Here is a 23,791-nt window from a genome sequence, read left to right as displayed (position 1 = left end):
TATATATATATATATATATATATATATATATATAGAGAGAGAGAGAGAGAGAGAGAGAGAGAGAGAGAGAGAGAGAGAGAGAGAGAGAGAGAGAGAGAGAGAGAGAGAGAGAGAGAGAGAGAGAGAGAGAGAGAGAGAGAGAGAGAGAGAGAGAGAGAGAGAGAGAGAGAGAGAGAGAGAGAGAGAGAGAGAGAGAGAGAGAGAGAGAGAGAGAGCAAGAAAGTGTCTCGCCCGGCGAGAGCAAGGACGAGAAACTCTAATACATGGCAAGCAATGGAGGTGGCCTTACTGGCAGTGGCCAGAAGATGGCTGTCCCACAGGTTGAAAAGTGAGAAAGCGAGAAGAGTCAACAGTTTACTTTTCTCGCACGAGTTCATGCAGAAAACATCAAGAAAATCCTCGACGAGTACTGGGGAATGGGACATCACAACGCTCAATCAAGCTACCTTGCCACTCGAGTGTCGACCTGGGAGGTGGCTCGCCATTATGCAGGCCCCAGCAACAAGAGGAGTGTGACCCACGAGTATTCTGTCGTTGTCGAGAAGAAGGAAATCATTGTGTGCAAGGTGACATTCTGCAGCATCCGTGGCACCAGCAAGAAGAGGATTGAGAATGTCATCGCCAAGGTTGGAAGCACCGGTGGTGCACCTGTCGACCAGCGTGGCACTGCAAGAAGTGCCAACAAGACTCCTGATGATGTTGAGCAGCTGGTGAAAGACAACATCCTGTCATTGCCCACCTGTTCTTCGCACTACTGACGAGCCAAGAGTCGTGATAAGGTGTACCCGCTCCCTGGCTACACCCACCACCACTGCTACGACCTGTGCAGGCAGAAGTGTGCAAACAACCAGGTACCTGACAACAAGATTGTGCCATTTAACCTCTACAGCAAAAGATTCAGCACCTACATCAGCAGCAACCTTCCCATGGTTGACACCTGCAGCACCTAAGACCAGATCAAGAGGGACCTGAAAGTGGCGAGGGGACAGAAGGACGCCAACAAACAGTCAGCCCTGGACACCAAGAGGAGGCTGCATAAACATCAAGGCGAAGGTGGCATGCAACATTATGAATGTGTAAAGCGACAATAATGACCTGTCATTGTGTGCATCGTGATGGGCCTGCAACAGATCCTCGTCACACCCCATTTGACCACCAACATGGCTTACTACAATGCAAGATTTAGACATACAATTTCAGCATCCACAACCTGAAGGTGTCCACCAACCTTGTGGAGGGGTGGAAATAAACCCTCAATCAACCCTCTTTATTCGGTTGGATGGGGATTTATTTAGTTGATAAATCCGCTAAGGGCATTATCTGGAACAAAAAGGAGTTCCTAATGATGAACTTAACTGTCTGAAGTCAGTATAAAGGATGAGAGTCAACCATAGAATGCTTACAATCAGTAATACAATAAAAGGAATAATATTTTATTAGGTATTCGGGGTAGAAGGGTAAACAAAATGTACCGGCGTGGGCATAAAAATTATTATGTAATAAAAATCACATAGCGAGAAAAAGCTAGACCGGACCTTTCATTTCATATATAATAGTTATACATTGTGGCCGTTTTCATTACTATGAGGGTTATCCCCCTCTTGCGGGTGGGGCCTCATTTAGTGTTCTTACAATGGAGACCAACATCTTCAGCTAATGGTGGTGAATGGCAGAGGAAGGAAGGAAGGAAGGAAGGAGGAGAGAGAGGGAGGGTGGGAGAAAAGGATGCAGGCACCATTCACACATAAACACTAACCCCTTCGCGCCGGATGTTAACAAAGCCCGCCTGTATGATATACGGGTGGTAGTGCCTGCCCAGGCCGGAAACTCATGCAAGCTTGTCATACTTGTCGTCTTTGTGTATTATGCTGCTATTTTTTAGTCACTATATCGCCTTCGAAGAGGAAAGTGGACGCTTCTCTCTTCGGAGAGAGAGAGAGAGAGAGAGAGAGAGAGAGAGAGAGAGAGAGAGAGAGAGAGAGAGAGAGAGAGAGAGAGAGAGAGAGAGAGAGAGAGAGAGAGAGAGAGTGACATTTGCTAATATTTTAGACACAAGCGGACGCATGTAACTTATCTTCGAGAGGAAGAGGGGAGGAGGGAAGGAGAGGAAGAAGGAGGAGAGAAGGAGAGAGAGAGAGAGAGAGAGAGAGAGAGAGAGAGAGAGAGAGAGAGAGAGAGAGAGAGAGAGAGAGAATTAGAAAATTTGTTGTTTTTGTGTGTGTGTGTGTGTGTGTGTGTGTGTGTGTGTGTGTGTGTGTGTGTGTGTGTGTGTGTGTGTTTACCTAATTGTATTTACCTAATTGTAACATATGGGAAAGGAGCTATGCTCGTACTGTCCCGTCTCCATATCTACTAATGTCCAGCTTTTTCTTAAAATCATGAATATTCCTTGCGTTGACCACTTCCACGTCTAAACTATTCCATGCTTCCACCCTTCTATGAGGGAAGCTATATTTTTTCACATCTCTCCTATAAGTGGCCATTTTTAGTTTTTTCCCATGCCCTCTCGACACTCTTTCATTCCACATACACAGATCTTCCCTATCCATTTTTTCCATGCCAATCATCACTCTGTATATTGCTATCAGGTCTCCCCTTTCTCTTCTGTTTTCCAGGGTCGGAAGTTGCATTCTGTTCAGTCTGTCTTCATAAGTCAAATCTCTGAAGTCAGGCACCATTTTTGTTGCAGCCCTCTGTACTTTCTCTAGTTTCCTTATGTGTTTCTTTAAGTTCGGAGCCCACTGTATTGTTGCATATTCAAGCCTTGGTCTTATCATTGCAGTAATTATTTTCTTCATCATTTCTTCATCTAAATATATGAACGCCACTCTTATGTTCCTCAATAAGTTCAATACTTCTCCAATTATTTTGTTTATATGTCTCTCTGGCGATAGGTCATTGGTAATTGTCACCCCAAGGTCTTTTTCTTCATGACTGGTTTTTATGTCTTCATTTCCTATCTTGTACATACTCCTGATTCTTCTTTCACTCTTGCCAAACTCTAATTTCTTGCATTTTGTGGTGTTGAACTCCATTTGCCATGTACAGCTCCATTTCCATATTCTGTCCAAGTCTTCCTGGAGTAGTTCGCAATCTTTGTCACATCTCACTTTTCTTAACCCGTAAAGTCCGACAGGCCTTAAATAGGGCTGCATTGCACACTTCCGACAGTCCTTAAATGGGGCAGCTACTTTGAGCGCTAATAAAACCGCTAGCATTGGTAGCGCTGCTATATTTGGTCATGACGTAGGCCTATGGTAGTACTGTCGGCTCCCAGGAAGCACACCGCTCTAGCCAGCTAGTCTCCCGCAAATTTCTGTGAGGTGCGTGAGCGTCGTGTCGCGGTGATAATTATTTACGTATTTACGTATTTACTTATTTAAGGAACTATTATTGACAACTATGGCTACTGGTGCTAAGAGGAAGCTAAAGTTTAGTGATAAAAGTGATAGACAAGGCGGGACACGACGGAAAGTGCACAGGTTGGAGGTAGATCCCGACCCCGCTATTGTGACAACATCGTCACCCGCGCTTGATAAAAACATACGTAACTATAATCAGCCAATATGAGTGAAAACACGAAAAACATGTGAAAACACATAAAAACATGAGCAGTGCCTTACATTATGTAAGAATACACATAAAAGCACCTCCCCCGAGTTGCCGCTACCACAATCTTCTCCAATTATCGGTTATTATTCTGAGACAACCATAGTGAGTAGAGCAATAAACACTTGTAGGATGATGCATTGTCATGTCTACTAACAGCAGATTTTTTTCCAGAGTAATTTATAAGAGTTGATTTTTTTATGATAATTGCGGTAATGGGAAGGTGCGAATTTTGCGGCCATCGGTCTTAGCGGGTTAACAATTTTGCATCGTCTGCAAATAGGCTCACATAACTGGACACCCCATCCACCATGTCATTTATGTAGACCACAAACATTACTAGTGCCAACACTGATCCCTGTGGGACTCCACTCTCCACCAAGCCCCATTCTGATGGTCTGTCCTTAATTATTGTTCTCATTTCTCTTCCAACCAAAAAGTCTTCCATCCATTTTAGTAAACTGCCATGCACTCCTCCTACCATTTCAAGTTTCCAGATCAGTCTCCGGTGTGGTACCTTATCAAAGGCCTTTTTTAAATCCAGATATATTCCATCAGTCCAACCATCTCTTTCCTGTATTACATCTATCACCCTCGAATAGTAACATATCAGGTTTGTCGTGCATGATGTTGTGTGTGTGTGTGTGTGTGTGTGTGTGTGTGTGTGTGTGTGTGTGTGTGTGTGTGTGTGTGTGTGTGTGTGTGTGTTTTCATGAATGTTACAAGGTGGGACACATGTAACTTATCTTTCGAGAGGGAGAGGGGGAGGGAGGAAAGGGAGATGGGAGGAGGAATGGAGAGAGAGAGAGAGAGAGAGAGAGAGAGAGAGAGAGAGAGAGAGAGAGAGAGAGAGAGAGAGAGAGAGAGAGAGAGAGAGAGAGAGAGAGAGAGAGAGAGAGAGAGAGAGAGAGAGATGGGAACAGTCTATGCCATTGGGTAATTTTAGACACAAGGCTTATCTTTAGTGATTGGTGAAGACAAGGATGTTGGGAGGAGCACTAGGATTTCAAGGACAGCATACAGCGTGTGCAGTTGGTATCCAACACACTATACGGGACAACTGAACTGAAGAAAGCTCAGAAAAGAAATACGACGTCTACGTAGGCGTCACCGTATATGCTACCGGGGCTTCATGACGCCTACATAGGCGTCACCGTATTGAAGGGGTTAAATATAAATGAAAAATGCACTTTCTTTAAACAAAAAAAGGTAAGTAAATAGTGTGGAAATGATGAAAGAAAAATCACAGAGCTTAAGATCTGCGGGTAACAGGTAGATACAAGCTCAGCTGAGGCTGGACTAATATGCCAAGCCGCCAACTAGCAACAACATCCTCAAGCACGACTCATATCTCAAAATTTAGCTCGTATCACAAAACAAAAAATGGACCAAATTGTAGCTCATCTCAAAAAAACTCATATCTCAGGGAGCTCGTATCTCAAGTACCACTTATATAATCTACTCTTGTCGCACCCAGCAGGATGCATAGGGCCTCTATGAATTCTCTCCACTAGTATCTATATTGAGCCATTTCCTCCAGGTCTTCCCAGCATTCTTCTCCCACTACTCATCTCATGATCTCGCCCACATTTCTCATGGTCTACCTCTCACTCTCCTACCTTGTGCCTCACATCCAGGTGTTATCTTAACTATCCCTTCCTTTCTGAAGACGTGGCCTAACCATTTCTATCATGATATTCAAATAGACTCATCCACAGGTTGTACTCTAGTGATTTCCCTAATTCTCCCATTGGAAACTCCTTGCCACCATTTAATCTCCAGTATCCTTCTCAAGGCCTTATTTTTGAATACCAAAAATTCAATATCCAAATTCATTGTACTATACCAAGATTCGTACCCATATAGTAATATTGTCCTAACCATAGTCTTATAAATTTTCACTTTTGTAAGCATTGAAAAATTAGTATTGTTCCAAATTGCTTTCAACATTCCCATGGCTTGATTTGCTTTCCTTAGTCACTCCTCAAACTCAAAATTTAAGGAACCATTCTTATGTTAAGAAAGTCCCTATGTATTTAAACCTCTCAAACTGTCACACTATTCAGCCAAAGGGCCGACAACAGCTGAAATAGGTAAAATGGACTCAACTAACAAAATTTTCTTTTTTGGCATATTTACATAGCAAAAACATCTAAGAAACTAATTCTGGAAAGAAAATATCTCAAAACGTTTGGCAACACTGTTTGAAGGGACGCGAGGTGATTGCCATTTAAAGCTTTGGGTGGAATTTAACAAGAGCGAAAGAACAAGAGCGGGGCAGCAGCACGACAACGGACAACACGAGAGGATGAAGTTATGTCAATGTGGGGATTCCTGGGTGGTCACATCACCCACGAACCGACGATACCAAGCGAGCGGTTCTCACCTGCACCTGACGTCGCCACACCAACAATGGATATAGGCGGAGGAGAATCATCCAGTGGTGACATGTCGGGCCTCTCTGTAACTTCGATTCAGCGGAGGAAGCAGCTGCTGAAGCAGAGGAGGACCGAGAGAGGGGAGTGACGTGTTGGCACACCTGATTCGGCTGAAGAAGCAGTCCACTCGCAACTCAGCAGAATTATGGATCGAATGAACCAACTGATACCTGAAGGGCAAAGCAAGAAACAGCGTACCATCAACATCTTCGTCCAATACATCAGAGAACACCTCGAGTTCGTGCCAGAAGAATACCAGCAGGCCTTCTTCAACACAGTCATCACTACGATTCACAAATCGGCAGGCCCCAAAGAAAATGCCATGGAGAAAGCACCTTTGGCTCGGGGGATGCCCATAAACTTGCCGCAAAATCAAACACCCAAAAGGACGCAGACGGAACCAGTAGCTTTAGCTCCCCAACCGATTCCTACACCATCACAACAGCAGTGGATCTCGCCTCAACCCCAGCCGCAACAAATATACTACCCATACATCCCTCAACAACACCACCCACAGCAGCAGCAGGGGTATACACAGCCAACACGGGTGCCGACACCTTCCTTCTTCATTGAGCGGTCCACACCAGTCAATCTCCCCAACACATCGACTGGGCTGTCGCCACTTGTGCATACCCTCACCAACATGTTGGACATGCCCGCTACCCCTGAGGCGCCACCCCCTACCCCTGGCACAAGTCTGGATACACCAAAGACAATTGCCACAGAATTCATCACTTCCTGCAGTCTGCCTGTTTCTCCTCATCGGAAGGATGACAAGAAGAATGACACCACAGTGAAACATGTATTACATCAACACAAAAATACAAACACATATATTTATAATAATGAAATGTATGTTGATTTTGTAAACCCAGCTAACTTTATAGAATTTGTGAATAAATATGTTAAAATATTTACTTGCATTTCTATTTCCCTTTTTTGATGCTTTTTTTTTTTGTTATGACCAAATATATGCTGATATGCATCCGACCTATGAACTTGAAGAATGAAATAACACGGCCAAAAAGATAACAGGAAACAATATATCAGAAAGATGAAATAAGAAATAAAATGAAACTATAAAATTACTTTAAATCATCTGAAAATATAATATGAAATATAATAGCACAAATATTAACTATGAAATATATGAAATACAATATAACTTGAAAACAAATTATGAACATATGAATTATTAACTTATTGGATTTTTTAAGATAACATATATGAACTATGAAATAATTTGAAATGAGAACACATCTTTAACAATAACATGAGTAAAGACAGACAGACAGACAGACAGACAAGTAAATAGGTCAATAACATGATATAATAACTAGAAGGGACAAAACACACATATAATAATGAGAGCATGATATAATGAACATGAATACATACTAATGATATTGATATCCTATTTATAGACTATTTAACATTGACAATCAGAACGCACAGTAGATTGTCGGTATATAAGAAACCCATGTAAACTCCCTAATCTCTCGATAGTTGGTTCACTGTAGCTGAGGTGTCCTGTGTGTAATCACATCTCACAATGTCAGCTCGACCTGTTTGAGACCTGTATGGTATTCAGCCGCTAATCTCTCTATTGTTGGTTCACTGGAGCCGCGGTGTCCTGTGTGTAGTCACATCTCAGCACGTCGGCTTGACCTGTTTGTGACTACGTACCTGTGTGGTTCATCTCCTACTCCAACCGAGTAGGTACAACTCAATTACAGGTCCACTGATTTTATCTCCTCCCTATATGCAAATATATCATGTTAGACAATAGTACTTTAAAATCCTAGACATTGTACCATTGAACTATATTAAGCATATACATTTACGCACCAACCATCAAGAGGAATTTGGCGCCAGAGTGTGAACTTTAATTATTTAAAACTTTTATATGTTCTTCCCAATATGCTTTTCATGTATTTTTAGTTTATTATAAGTGCACCAACCATCGAGGGGTATTTGGCGTCAGAATATGAACTTTAAATACTGTATTTATGTTATGACCAATATGCTTTTCATGTTTCTTTCTTATTCCTGTTAAGTTTCAGTTCAATATCTTCCAACACCATTTCATATAAGTCCCAATCATCCATCAAATAATCTCTATCACATTAATATGGCTATCAGAAAATACACAAATATGGGAGTATCAAACAATGTTAAGTACATCATGAACTTTATTTACAATTATGTACATTCACTGGTTGGGTTTGGTTATATATATTTGTGTGTGTGTCCTCTAGTTGTCAGAAGGAGGTCGTCCTTGAGGAAACACCATTCGCTCTTGCCATTCCACTGCGCCTGCATCCGATGAGTAATACTGAGCCAGGTAATGTCTGACTGCCTTCGCTCTTCATGAGAGGCCCCTTCATTCGGACCATGTCACAGTATGGTGTGCAGTGTCAAGAGTAGGGATCATTGGCCCTTACTTTTTCCAAGAAAACGATGGTGCCGTAACAGTGACTTCAGAACGCTATGTGACAATGCTCAAGGAGTTTTTTATGCCTGCTCTCATTAATATGGACCTGGATAATGACAACGTGTGGTTCCAGCAAGATGGGGCCACAGCCCACACTGTACACATTTCAATAGGATTCCTGAGAGAAGCTTTTCCCGACCAACTGATTTTCCTGAGAGGAGACTTAATCTGGCCTGTGCACTCACCTGATTTAGCCCCCTGTGATTATTTTCTGTGGGATATCTCAAATCCCTGGTTTATAACGACCATCCACAGACCCTGGAAGACCTACAGAACGCCATCCAAACTGAAATAGCCAATATACCGCTCAACATGCTGGAGAGAGTAGACCAAAGCTTCCAAAATCGTCTGAATCAGTGTATTGACAATGGAGGTGGACATTTAAAAGATATTGTCTTTAAAACAGTGTAAAAGTAAATATCCCATTTTGTGTGAAAGGCATAAAAGAATAAATAATTGTGAAGTGTGAACAGGTTTTTATTTCATTCTCAAATCGGGAAGTATCCGCGCCCCACCCTGTACCATGAGGTTCAGTGACTCCTCCCTCCAAGTACCAGGGATGACATCATGTTGTTGGTCCTCATGGTCGACAACGGTGCAAGCAATTGGGTAGTGTTGCAGTGTCAGGTAATGCATGACACATGCACACATCGTTAACTTCTTGCAAACAGGAACGGAACATCTTGTTGCATCATCCTTCCGAAGATTCGCCATCTCATCTGTAGCAGCCTGAATGCATTTTCCACCACATGACGAGCACGAGATAGTCTGTAGCTGTATAGTCGTTCGGTGGGATCTTGTGATTGGTGGGAGTAGGGTTTCATCATCCACGTCTTGAGAGCGAAGGCATCGTCGGTGACTATGTGGTAGGGGATGGGTTCGTCGTCGTTGGGCAGAGTTCTGTCATAAGGGAAGTGTGCACGGTTGTTATTGATGGCCCTGGCCAGGGTGCACATCTGCCAGGTACCTCCATCCCCAGCGCCTCCTTCTGCACCGACGTCGATGTACAAGAACTTGTAATTTGCATCGGAGAGGGCCATGAGGACGATGCTGTGGAACTTTTTGTAATTGAAGTACAGTGACCCTCCACCTCTGGGTTTCTTGATTGTGATGTGCTTCCTACCCAGGGCTCCCACACAATTGAAGTAGTTCCACTTTGAGGCGAATCGTTGTGTTACGTTCTTCCATTCTTCTGTTGCCTTGGGGCACTTCATCACTTCTGGTTTGTAGGTGTCGATAATGGCATCGCAGACTATCGGGATAAACCAGCATATGGAAGCCTTGGAGACTCTGAAGCTGTATTGGAGACTTAGATAGTCATTCCCAGTTGCCAGGTGCCGGAGGGTGACCGCCAACTTAAGTCCCACCTCTTGTGCATTCTGCATTCTAGGTTCCTTCTTCAAAATGGGGATCAGCCTCTCAACCATCTACTGGAACAATTCTGGCTAGATGCGTAGGAAATTCTTGTGTCCTTTGGGGTCCTCCTTATTTAATTCTTGTAGTAGCTGGTCGTAGTTTCCATATAATTGTCGCCGTGTCAGCCACTCCCGACTCCATAACCACTCTGTCCTGCCATCCTTTCTTCACAATCGTTCTGGTGGGTGTGGCACTACAGAACGTCTTCTTCTCCACTCATAGACGACCTGGACTGCACAAATACAGAGTACAGCTGCCAAAAATCTCTGGGTCTCCTAGGGTGAGAGGCTCTGGATGTCCATACTGTATGCTGGCTGGCAAAAGAATGAGGCATGTGCCTGCAAGACCTCTATATATACCCTTGGTTCATATCAGACACAGTTTGGAATGGTGCATGTGCAACAATCATGCATCGTTCCACGTCATGTCTCATGCACATGTGCGCTCACTCCGCAACAACACCGCAAGCTACCCGCAACAACACCACAAGCTACCCGCGACACACCGCAACCACTCGCAAGAGGCCGTGCCATGCCGTATGAAACCGCGCCATCAAAAGCCACAAACACCGCGCCACCGCCGTGACACTGCGCAAGACACCCCAACATTACCGCAACAACACGGCGTAACACACTGCACGAAAACAAGGGACGCCGCCCAATAACGGTCATTTTGCCTCTCACCGCACCACCTCGCTGGCGTCTTTAGTGCGGCCCACGCCATACCAGGCCGTAACACAAAAGTGTGTAAGTGTAAACCTACCTTTAGTTCCTGTATCACGGTGAGACTCCACACAGGACGGTGCGTCACGTGCAGTGTAAAAGTAGCTAGAGAGAGGAGGAGACGTAGGCTAAGTGGTAAGGTGTGACTGTGAAAGGACTATGTCACTCGTCACCAAGCGATGTGTGTTTAATAGACAAGTAGAAGAAGGGCGTACTACGTGGTGAAGTGTGATCGCACGTCACCAAGCGATGTGTGTTTAATAGACAAGTAGAGGAAGGACGTACTATGTGGTGAAGTGTGATCACGTGTCACCAAGCGATGTGTGTTTAATAGACAAGTAGATGAAGGATGTACTACGTGGTGAAGTGTGATCGCGTGTGTCACCAAGCGATGTGTGTTTAATAGACAAGTAGATGAAAGACGTACTACGTGGTGAAGTGTGATCGCGTGTGTCACCAAGCGATGTGTGTTTAATAGACAAGTAGATGAAAGATGTACTACGTGGTGAAGTGTGATCGCGTGTGTCACCAAGCGATGTGTGTTTAATAGACAAGTAGATGAAGGACGTACTATATGGTGAAGTGTGATCGCATGTGTCACCAAGCGATGTGTGTTTAATATAGATAAGTTGAGGAAGGACGTACTACGTGGTGAAGTGTGATCGCGTGTGTCACCAAGCGATGTGTGTTTAATGGACAGGTAGAGGGGACGTTCGTAGTGAGGTGTAACCGTGATAGGACTATTGCGTGTGTGTCTGTGGCCTGTGTCGCTGAGTAAACTGGTAGCGTAGCCTGACTGAGTATCCCTGCCTCTTAATATGATAACTGTGGATCTACCTGTTAAGTGAATAATTGTTGTGGGGGCTGACAGAGGAGACGCTGCCTCAACTTTCACTGTACTGTGTTGTGTTTCGTGTGGTTTATTCTCTATCACAGTTTGTGTAGTATGCCAACAGTAGTACTATACTGTATGCTCATATTTCTTTTTTTTTTTTTTAAACAGGCTAGGTGTACAGCAAAAATGCCTAAGCCACAGTAACATCAGAAATTCCGTAAGGAGTGGCTGAAAGACCCCTTTTAAAAGACTGGTTAATTGATCATGTGACACAAAAAGGCAGTGTCCCCAAGTGTAAATTCTGCCATTGCTTACTGGCACCAAAACTTTGTGATTTAAAGGCCCATGCTAATAACAACAAACACCAAAAAATGCGCAACCCTTTTCAAAAACTAGACAGCCAACACTACCATTCCAGCCTCAGAGAAAAACTACAGAATCACAGATAGCTGAAGGACAAATGGCTATGTTTGTAGCTGCACATACAGCAGCTGCTACATGTGATCACTTGAACAATTTGTGCAAAGGTTGCTTCACGGACAGTACTACACCGTCAATGGTACAAATGAAAAGATCAAGTGCAGTGGCATTATCAAGAACATTTTGTATCCACATTTCATGGAAGATGTGACAGCTGCAGTAAGGGAAAAGCATTTTAGTTTGCTTATTGATGAGTCCACTGACATTAGTGTTCACAAATATTTAGGCATGGTTATAATCTATCATGATGAAGCAAAGGGAAAAATTATTTCTACCTTTCTAAGTCTCACAGAACTAGATGACTGCAATGCAGATGCTATTGTTACTAGTTTAAAGGGAACCCTAGAATATTTTGGATTAAATCTGAAGAAGTTGAGAGGAATTGGCACTGATAATGCAAATGTAATGGTGGGTGTCAATAATGGAGTGTATAAAAAACTGAAAGATGAAGTGCCAAGCCTCATTCTAGTACGGTGTGTCTGTCACTCCCTTCAGCTAGCTGTGTCTGCAGCAGCAGCCGAAGCATTGCCAAGGAATGTAGAGTATATAGTGAGTGAAACATACAATTGGTTCTCTCGATCATCTACAAGACAGCTTGCATATAAGAAGCTGTACAATTTAATCAATGATGATCATTACCCAATGAAGATCGTTCACTCCTGCCAGACTAGGTGGCTGTCCATTACAACTGTTGTGGAAAGAATCTACAAGCAGTGGCTAGAGCTCAAGACTCATTTTGGCATTGTGCGTACCAGCAAAAGGTGCCTCACAGCTGACATGTTATATTCTATGTTCAGTGATCACAGAAACCTGGCATATATCAAGTTTGTGTTGCCAGTATTAAAAGACATTCAGAGAGTTAATAAGTCTTTTGAATCAAATGATGCTGACTCAACAAAACTTTTCAGTGATCTGATGATGCTAATCAAGTCACTGATAAGGAAAATTGTTCTCCCAACTAAAATAATAGATCCTGTAGAAGGAAATTTTGAAGATGCTATTGATCCCAAACCATACTTGGGGTATGATTTTGAAAGAGAAGTAGAGGCTTTACAGGAGAAAGGTTTTTCAAAACAAGATGAAATGTCGCTAAGAGAAAGATGTATCAAGTTCATTACTGTTTTAGTACATGAAATTAGACAGAGGCTTCCCAGTAACATCAACACACTTGAAAAGATCTCTCTCCTGTCAGTAAATAATGCTTTACATGCAGTTAAAGAGCCTCTGACTCCATTGCTGGAATTATTGCTGACATCCGCAGACCAGATTAGTGTTATTGAAGGCCAGTGGCAGAATCTCACTCTCATCAAGTGGAATGAGAGCAAGAATACTGTCAGTTTTTGGAGTGAAGTTAGTAGGTACAGGGATGCTTCTGATCGTAATCCTCTAAAAGAGCCCGCAGAATTTGCATTATCAGTCCTTGTTCTTCCTCATGCAAATGCTGATGTACAGCGAGTCTTTAGTCAAATGGCCATCATCAAGACAAAACTGAGAAATAAAATGGAAACCAAAATGGCAAATGCCACTCTAGGGGTTAGGGCTGGCCTCAGGAGGAATGATAAGTGCTGCTATAACTATGACCTACCACCTGATGTCTTGAGAAAAATTGGAACCATGGAAGCCTACACAGTAAAAGAAACGGAAAGTCCAGCAGTACATCTCACAGCAGTGGCTAACACATATCCGAGAGAATTCCATGAAGATGATGATGTCGATGGCCCATCACACCACTTGCTTCTTTGAGGGTAAGTGACAAAAATCATTGTATATACCAACAACATTATGCATTTCTCATGTAGGATATTAATAATATTGTAAAGTTTTATCAGTGTTAGCTGAACAGCAAATTTATTAGTATATTAAACTGTTTATATATATATATATATATATATATATATATATATATATATATATATATATATATATATATATATATATATCTGGCGGGTTTTTGTCAGAATCTAGCGGGATTTTGGATCCATCTGGCAGATTTTAAAAATCTGATTTGGCAACACTGGTGTTGCGGCTGCGGGTGGATCAGCTGTTGGAGAGGAGACGGCTGCTGGTGGAGAGGAGACGGCTGCTGCCCACCGACTCAAATTGTTATCTGGTAAACTCAGTGTTGAAGAAGGCGTCAGTGACGATGATGCCCTGGTGGTGATTTATGTTGGGAGACTGAAAGAACTTTTGAGTGGAAACAATTGTGATATCTGCGGTGAGCAGGCACAGACAGATATCAAGAGGAAATATTTTGACTGCGAAGTGAAAGCAAAGTGTACGGTATGTGACTTAGTGTTGTGTGACAGTAAGCCACGGAAGGCAAAGATTGGAAACTTTTCCGAAGCCAACAGTGTGTTATTGTTCCATAGCATCAGCAATGGCTATGGAAGAGCTGGCCTCTCCAGGCTTGCAGCTCTCTTTGGAACAACGGATATGCCACACTCTGTGTTCATGAACTATGCCAATGCCTTCTAGTGTGCCATGGATAACTTTTATAAGGAACAACAAAACATTGTGTTGGAAACTGAGGGAAGTGCACACCAAGCAGGATACTACAGTGGTTCATAGTGCTGATAAAATAGATGTGGGTGTTGGTTATGATGGCACTTGGATGACCCGTGGCCATAAATCACACATTCATGCAGGATTTGTCATAGAAATGACCACAGGATTTGTGTTGGATTTCAATTTAATTAGCAATTATTGCAAATCCTGCTCAACAAATAAGAAGAGGAAAACCAAAGAGAGGTTTGAAGCGAGAAACAGTGCATGCAGGCAAGTGTGAGGCCAACTTTGATGGCTTGTCTGGGAGGATGGAAGTAGAGTGTGCTTTGCGACTGTGGGGGCGCTCAAGGACATTGGCTTCCACTACACGACAATCCTAAGTGATGGTGACTCTAGTGCTTACACATCTGTCACCAAAATGAATGATGGAGAAGGCCCCTACAGTGTAAAAGTTGTACAAGAAGAGTATGTGAACCACGTGAAGAAAAGGATGGGGACATGCCTTCGGAAACTGAAAGAAGAGCTAAAAGAAGAAAGTCACCAAGATGGGAAAAGTGATCAAGAGAAGTGTCGTCAGTGGCAAGCACCAACTTACAGATAAACAAATAGACACCTTCCACCGCTATTATGGAAAGGCTATCAAGGACAGCGTGGGGACAAATGCCTTGATAATGAGACTCAAAGTCATGTCAGGATTCTGGCATGCTATATCCAGAGATGGAGAAGGCAACCCCACCATGTATACTGTGACCCATCCTGGTGGATATTCAAGCAAGCAGTGGTGAACAACGAACCAATGCCCTCACACAGCATTATGAAGAACTACCTGAGGCTGGATAAGAAGTATGAAAATCGTGTGAGGCAAGTCTTCAACGACTTGTCAACCCCAGCCCTGCTTGAGCGCTGCTTGAAAGGACATACACAAAATAGAAATGAAAGCCTGCACTCCAAGCTGTGGATCCACGTAAACAAAGCAAAGTTTGCTGGCCAAAAAAGGGTGCGGTTTATGGCTCAGCTCACAGTACTGGAGCACAACATCGGATACGAGCACAACAGATTTATTGCCACAGTAGGTTTTCCATCAACCACACAGACAGCAACAACAAGAAAGAAAATGGATAAAACCAAAATTTCTCCACAGCAGCCAGCTAAGAAGAGAAATACCAGAAAAGCCCCACTATCTGCAGATTATCAGCCAGGTGGCTTTGACAGCTAGCTTCCATAGGCCTAACCTGGCAACAATGAGTTGGGTGGTGCCCAATGACACCCTCCCCTCTAAGGGACTAATATTTTGTCTTTTATAATACATACATGAACACCTATATGTATTATAAAAGACAAAAGGGGACCAGGTGCCAAAATATATTTGAAGGAAAATCAAGAGTGGGCACATTTTCCCCATATAGTTACCTGAGATGACCCTGAAAGAACTTCCTTTGAAATCTGAACTCTTAAACATCATCAGAAAAGTCAGGCAAGTAAGGAAACATATTTCTGTTGCTCTAGAAAACATCTTTGTAGTGTACATTGTCACCTAAACATAAAAGTGCGTTTTTCTCAAAATGAAAATTTTGGTGTATTTCATTATATATCGCGACTCCTAATGGGCCATTTTTTTTTTTTTTTTTTTTTTTTTTTTTTTTGCATCATAACAAACAGCAAAGACATATCTTCAAAATCCACCTTTTGAAATTTTGAAATTTATCAGCTCCGAAGATCTGTGATTTTTTTTTTTTCTGTAGTTTTTACAGAAAAAAATTTGCTAAAATTCATTTAATTTTGTTCTTAATATTTGCAATATTAAAAGTTCTAATGGTGAAAATAGTTTCTTTGGGTGTTTCTCACACAAAGGATAGTCTTCTACTACGAATATTTTTCAGTAAATAAGATTTTTCTGTACATATGTAAAAATTTTTGAAAAAAAAAAATTGTATGATAAAAAGTTTTGCATCAAATTTAATGAAAATTATATCAGAGGTACACCATAGAACTTTACATAAACTGTGAAAAAGGCATTAGTGTAGACAAAAAATTAAAAGCACAGGAGATGAAAATGTAAATTAAGGTCCCCCCAAATCGCTGGTCCTGAAATGGCTATGCCTGAGACAGCGACTGGGCATGCACTCTGTTGTTCCTGCAGCACATATTCTATACAAAACATTTTTGTGCACCTCTCAGCTGGAATGATAAAGGATTGTTATTGCTATAGTAATGATATCTGACTGACAACAAGATGGCATAAGCTCACCTTCCTGAAGACGTTTATCATGCATCACTAAGTATCCTGAGAGTGAATCATCTCTGTGCTGCGATTAGCTGTAATGACAATATGGCAGCCTGAACAAACATTTAGAGGAATTTTGTGATTCCCAAGATTTGCCATACCAGCAAAGCATCTTGACATCAAGTTATTCTATTTAACTAGTGTAATTTGAAAGAAAAGACTACCATATTTGATGGCTCATAAGAGGCATGGGATCATAAGATACATCCAATTTTGGCAGACATTAAAATGAAAATAAGGTAAATGAGCAGATTTAAGCTCTGAATACGAATTGAAAGATTTCATCTGACATTTGAAGACTCTCACATGCATTTAGATCATTATTAGATCCCATTTAAAATCTTTAACATTTGCTAGTAGCCAACGCACCAATCTTATTGTGAGATGTAGACATGTACCTGGCATATGGTGTTAGCACTGAATGTGAGAGACTACAGGACTAATAATCATAATTTTTCTTTTTTGTCATCATTTTTTTTACATGTATGCAAGATAAGAATGTTGAAAGATTGTGCAATTTTAATTGTATGAAAGTGCATCTTACCTTAAAGAATAACATCACACTGTAAAGAACAAAGTGAGTCTTGCCTGCATCATGATCAAGATCCCTGATCACGTGTTTTTGTTTTGGTTCATGTAGTGTATGGCAAATTCTTCCTGACCTCGTGTTATTTCAAAATTGCATAATCTGAACATAAATAAATCAAGAAACACCTGTACATATATACCAATTCAACTAGTAAAATATATACATTCCTCTGTCCAACACAAACACACACACATTACTTATCACTGACACTACATTCCTTCCATGAAATTCCTCCAACCAAAAAAAAAAAATAATAAATTACCTTTTACCTCTCATACAGTATGTTTAATGTCATGTGGTAGAATCATGAGGTGTTTTTCTTGCTTCCTTCTTCTTTTCATCCTCTGTAATAATATACTGAAGAAGGTCTGTCAACCCTTCAAACTCTGTCCTGGACTGAGGAGGATCATTCTTTGGTATATTGGGCAGAACACTTCCTGCCTTCATTCTGAAGTCATGTAACTGAAATATGAAATAAAGAGCATCATTTATTGTTCCTTAAATAACAAAAAAAAAGTTAAATTAGAAGTGAAAATTTCTGGGAGTGAACTTACCATCCTGACCTTCCATACCTGCTTTTTTCCTCTTTGTACAAATAAGTTCATTAAGTTACTTACAGATATTTTAATTGATGTGTATATTTAAAAAGTTACAGTTTACAAGCCTTCAGCTACACATTTGTGGTCCTGTCTCTGTGAGGAGCTCACAGTGTAGACATGCACTGCAATTATATTGCAGTCATTGATGGGCACGGGTGTGAATGTATATGTTATGGCCATGGGATGCAGTTCAGCATGTTGGTTAACCAATGCGATGCTGGCCATTTTAAACACAGATCTATACATGATGCCAGCCAAGTTTTCTTTTTCTTTCTTTTTAATGAGCCTATAAAATGCTAAGTAATATAAAGAAAGATAATGGAAAAATTGCTGATATTGGTTTAGCTAAGTGAAGCTTTTTCAAAATCCACCTTACATGATGCCTGGTGTTGATGCATATTAAATGGTGCAGTATTAAATGTACATGGTCTGTATCAGCTACTAAATCATATATATATATATATATATATATATATATATATATATATATATATATATATATATATATATATATATATATATATATATATACAGTAAGTCCTCATTATACGGTACATATGCGTTCCTGAAAACCTTACCGCAAATCGAAATTACCATATACCAAACCCATTATAACATGTAATAATAGGGAAGCGTTCCAGCACGTCAAAAGTCACCCCTACAGAAATGAAAATACATGAAAATAGTCATATATATATATATATATATATATATATATATATATATATATATATATATATATATATATATATATATATATATATATATTACGGTTAACTGCTGCTCACCGTGGAGTATGACGCTCCACAGGGTCCCCAACACTATACTTCACAGCAGCTGCAACATTCAGGTTCTTTCTGCTGAAAATGTGCAAACTCTAATAGACTGCTGTTCCTTCACGGCGTCACAGCTGCCCTGAGAGGCGACGAGATACTCTGTTATCACTCGTGCCTACTGAGGATTTGGTAATGACACCAGCATGTACCAATCTCTTCCCTGAGTCTTGCACACCCAGCCCCTAGTAGTAGACAAATAATACTACAGAAATAGAGGTCGCCAGCAATGTATAACTTCCCCCACTGCTAGGGAATCTCCTTAGCAACTCCTTCTCCTGTACCAAACCAAGTAGAATCTATAGATAGTATATAAGTTATGTGTTAAGGGCGAAGCCTTAATACTCCGTAGAGAAAACCGCCCAAAAGAACAATTCCACCCACTTCTCTACGGGAGTATTAATGCCTCTCCACACGTCTTGTTCTCAGACTGTAAGTGCCTACAGACTGGGACAAGACGCACAGTGTATATTACTATATTACTTAATGCAACAGATGCTTGCCAGCACCTGTCAAGACTGACTCCCCGTGCCTATGGCTTACTACAAGACATGATGAGTATTCCACATCCGGTGGTATACACAAGCCCAGCTACCATCTCCGGGTGACAACCAGCCACGCAGAGAGTCAAGATACTCGTAGCTAACAGGTCGTACAGAGGATTACTGCACGCTGACTGGGAGACAGCATGAAGCTTCCCACCAGACAACCAGTGTGTGTGGCTAAGGCCACTATACTCAATATACTACAGAAACTACACAAAAAGATGGTGGTGGCACACAGCCACCCACCAAACACACTGGTGACCACGGCCACCTAAAAAACAACAATCGGGACGAGACAATACTGCGTCCCTCTGCGTCGCCACTCAACAAGAGGGGACAAACGCAAAAACACGAGAAATACAGCCAAACTAGCTACACTTTCCCCTGGAACAACAAACCCGTTGCTCCACACCGTCACGGCCAAACCAGCAGCAAACCAGCTACTCCAAAAGGAGGGCACAACTCCCAGACCGAGACTGTTGAGCACCCAAAACAGCCTAGCAACACGCGTCTCAACACTGTGCCAAGAACCCAAGAGCGAACGTGTCTACCTCGGCTAAAGACTGGCTTGGTACTGGCGTTTTCTGCCACTGCCAGGCACAACGAGATGGCGGGAATAGAAAAGGGGGAGGGTGGCCGCACCATGGAACAGTGAGAGGCTGTGCTGGGGCCGCCATACACACAAAATAATAAGAAATAAAAGGGAAATAAGGCGGTGCCTCACAATATATATATATATATATATATATATATATATATATATATATATATATATATATATATATATATATATATATATATATATATATATATATATATATATATATATATATATATATATATATATATATATAAAAGTAAAGTTTTAGGGCCATTATGGGTGTGTCACTGTGCATCATGATAATATCCACAAAAAAACACACATAAGGATTTCACTTGTGTTCAATGGGAAACGTGGGGAGAGACTGATTGCTGTGACGTCATCCACGTCACACTTCTCGTGCCACCCCACCTCAGTGCTCACTGATAGCTGACTTTTGGCAGGACGTTCCAGCAATTTGCAATAACACGTAAAGAAAAACAGCAGGTTTAGGCATTAAGTATTTCAAGTTTCCCAAGGAAGAAAATCGCAGACAGCAGTGGATTCAAGCTTGTTCCCAGGGTGATGTGTTCAATGTAGACAATGCAGTGATATGTTCCATGCCTTTTACAAGTTCTGACAACAAGGATGATTTAAAGCATTGCCTCTTAGGGCACTGAGGCACCCAAGAGTTACAGGCCACTGATAGATACCGCAGTTCCATCCCTTAATTTACCTCAAGGTAGGTTAAATTGACAAATTTTCTAAATGATTAATGTATGCCTCTGTACTGCTTATAGTGTTACAGTACAGCCCCATTTAGCGCGAGAATTAGGTGGATGAATGTGGTTGCACTAACTGATTTTGCGCTAATTGATTAAAGTAACCAATACGAAAAAAATTATTTGATGCACTCATCTGATTTTTGGGTTTAATAACTACTCAAGATAATCATTCACATAAAAACAACTCATCTTTCTTCCATAAGAGCACTGGTATATATATCAAAAGATGGGGTTGTGAGGCAGCTGCAGTGTTAATAAGAAGTAGAACCCGTCGCCATCTCATTGCCGCTGTCTCAATCATCACCGTCACTGTCATTGGTACCTTGATCTCTCATCAAATCTTCTGCTTCTTGTAAAACATCCTCAAATCCAAGGAAGTCCACATCATCATTATCCTCAGCACTGGGAGCGAGTCCTGGCATCGGTGGTGGTGGTGTGGCTGCATCAGGAGTGCGTATGAATCTTGTTATGTTTTTTTGAGTGCAGGTCTGTATAATAACGCATCACTTTATTCAGTTGATACCATTTCTGTTATGCACACACTGCAGTTTTCATTTTCTGTAATGCACTCTTTAAAAGTGTCAACCCCAGCCAGTATTCTGCTCAGCTGCTGCATGGTGAGCTCACTAGGTGGTGGAGCTTCCACCGCTTTGCCTTGGTTTTCACTCTCTAGAACATCTTCAATAGTTGCCACATCCATGATAACTTCAGCTGTCATTTATGTCCCCAGCGGTGTTCAACTCTTTAATCTCATCTGATGTGACATTCTCAAAACCAGGAACATGCAGCAGCAGCAGGTTCTATCAGGGAGACTGAGTGTGTCTGGACTTTGCTGTGCTCATCCGACACCAACCTAGCCTTGTCAGCTTTCCTTCCTCTTGCCTTTTTTATTTGTTTTGCCACAAACGTTGACTTGGGAGGCATTCGGTACATTAAACCAGCCTCATCCATGTTGTAAATGCAGCCAGGATGAAACTTGCCTTCATCAATCATTTCTTTGAGGATACTGGGAAATTCCTTTCGTGCATTGGCATCGGCACTGGCCGTTTCACCTGAGTAGCCAAGTTTCTTTATTTCCTTGCATTTAAGGAAACGATGCAGCCAGCCATTGGAGTCATGAAAGTTACCCACAGGAACATTTGTCTTACAACAAATCACTTCATAAAAGCATTTCGCTTGTTGTTTGATCTGACGTTTATCTACGGAACTGCCTTCTTTTTTCTTTCATCTCAATCCAAAGGGCAAGGAATCTCTCCATTTTTATCAGTTTCTCATCCCAAGCACACTTGTGATTATCAATCTGAGAAATACCATATGCTTTAACAGGTGCTTTGATTTCATCCTTTTTCTTCCATATTGTCCTTACAGTTGATTCACTGAGGCCTAATGCGCGGCCTATTGCAGAATTGCCCTGGCCTTCCTCTTTGCGTTTCACAACTTCTTGTTTGATAATAAGGTCAAGCGACTTGCGCTTTCCTGCATGTGGCTTAAGCATTATCACTTCACAAATCATCCAAACACTGTAGCACTATTTCAACCCGTGTGGTGCTGTGCCACAAGAATCTTGCACTCGCTCATGGTATACACGACACAGACACTTAAACACCTCTCACTGTTCACCTGTACAGGCTGCTGGGATAAGGAACACAATCCTCAGTAATGGTGCTCGGTGTATGCCTCGGTAGAGGTGGGTAGACCAGCATGGGAGACTGGGGAACTATGTGGGAAGAGGTGGGCAGGGGGGGTCTGTGTTGTGGTGGGAACCAGAGGTAGGTAGGCGGGAAGCGACTGTTGATACGCATCAGGTACCTCGCACCACGGTGGCTTGGCGCAATTTTCAAAATTCAATTGTGGCAACTGCTCGTGCTAACTGAGGCTTTCTTGCTAATTAATTTTTTTTTGTTAGATGATAGCTCGCACTAATTGCGGTTCGCGTTAATTGATCTCACGCTAAGTGGGGCTCTACTGTATATAGCCTACCTGTGAAGCGAAAGCATTACCAGTGTTATTTAGGTATAAGCTTACTTCAGTTTCAGCCCCAACTCGTTTTCACTGATGATGTCATATCATTTTTTGCCAAAATATCTGACTACTTTAGAATTAGGAATCTAAATAATAACATTAAGACAAATAAGAAAAAAACATAAGTCATGCAAAGGTCAAAACAGAAAGCTAATGAAACTGACTGCATGAACATATCACTACATTTATTTTTTCACTAGGACTTTATTACCTGTTTTCCTTTGCTGCTTATGTTATGATTAAGTGGATTACATTCAATAACAAATATTGAATATTTATGCTAAAATTATGAATGGTGTGAACTTAATTTTTCTTTGTATTATGACTACTGTTTGCCATAATCATTATGAATATATTTGTGCTTACAATAGACCCATTAATATTCCATTTATTCATCTAATTAGTAATGCATGTAAGTAATATGTAATGCAGTAAAAAAAAAAAAAAAAAAAAAAAAAAAAAAAAGGGAGGGAGAAGATAATAGGCTCCAAGGGTGGTCAAGTTAAGGTCAGTACTGTGAGTGGAAGGGAGGTGTGGTGTGGATGACGTCACCACCCCTGCTCCCCCGTGCTGGGCCCTCTCGGATGACATGAGCGGATACCGTATCTGTGATTTTTTTTACCATATATCGAAACAAGGGTAGTTATTTCCAAATACTGTAACTGTGAATTTACCGGACAAAGAACTACCGTATAAAGAGGACTTACTATATTTCAGGAACCGTCTTTGTAGTAGCCCTTTGTATCCTTTCTAATTTTTTTATATCTTTCTTCTGTCTATATGGCGACCATACCGCTGCTGCATATTCTAGTCTAGGTCTTATCATAGTGGTTAATATCTTTTTCATCATACTTTTATCCATGTAATTAAATACTACCCTGATGTTTGTTAGTGTCTTGTATGTTGAAGCAAATAATCCATTTACACTCAACCCTCGGCTATCGCGCCCAATTGGGGCCAAAATAACCACGCCATAGCCGAAAACACGAGTCGAATTGAACAACTAATGGTGGAAATTGTTATTGGTACTGCAACCACAAATTTCACTCCTAATA

The 23,791-nt window shown here is 41.5% G+C and overlaps 2 protein-coding genes across 2 annotated transcripts in view; both read right to left on the bottom strand.

The window, feature by feature from the left end:
* Window positions 1-9,194: 9,194 nt before the first annotated feature.
* Window positions 9,195-9,968, bottom strand: LOC123515885 (protein ALP1-like). The gene has a single exon (XM_045274769.1). It carries the CDS (start codon window positions 9,966-9,968, stop codon window positions 9,195-9,197), a length of 774 nt encoding a protein of 257 aa, XP_045130704.1.
* A 6,466-nt stretch (window positions 9,969-16,434) lies between these two features.
* Window positions 16,435-23,791, bottom strand: part of LOC123516289 (transmembrane protein 242-like) — a 47,433-nt gene continuing 40,076 nt past the window's right edge. The window contains exon 4 of the mRNA XM_045275551.1: window positions 16,435-17,834. Coding sequence (XP_045131486.1) covers window positions 17,664-17,834 — 171 coding nt within the window. The 3' untranslated portion in view covers window positions 16,435-17,663. The remainder of the gene's footprint in view (window positions 17,835-23,791) is intronic.

Source organism: Portunus trituberculatus, chromosome 40 (assembly GCF_017591435.1).
Source record: "Portunus trituberculatus isolate SZX2019 chromosome 40, ASM1759143v1, whole genome shotgun sequence".
Lineage (NCBI taxonomy): Eukaryota > Metazoa > Arthropoda > Malacostraca > Decapoda > Portunidae > Portunus > Portunus trituberculatus.
The sequence above is the reverse complement of the archived record's forward strand: the minus strand, read 5'-3'. Positions and strand labels throughout refer to the sequence as shown.

Excerpts from the sequence above, each read along its gene's own strand:
- LOC123515885 (XM_045274769.1), bottom strand. The coding sequence starts at position 9,968 with ATGGTTGAGAGGCTGATCCCCATTTTGAAGAAGGAACCTAGAATGCAG.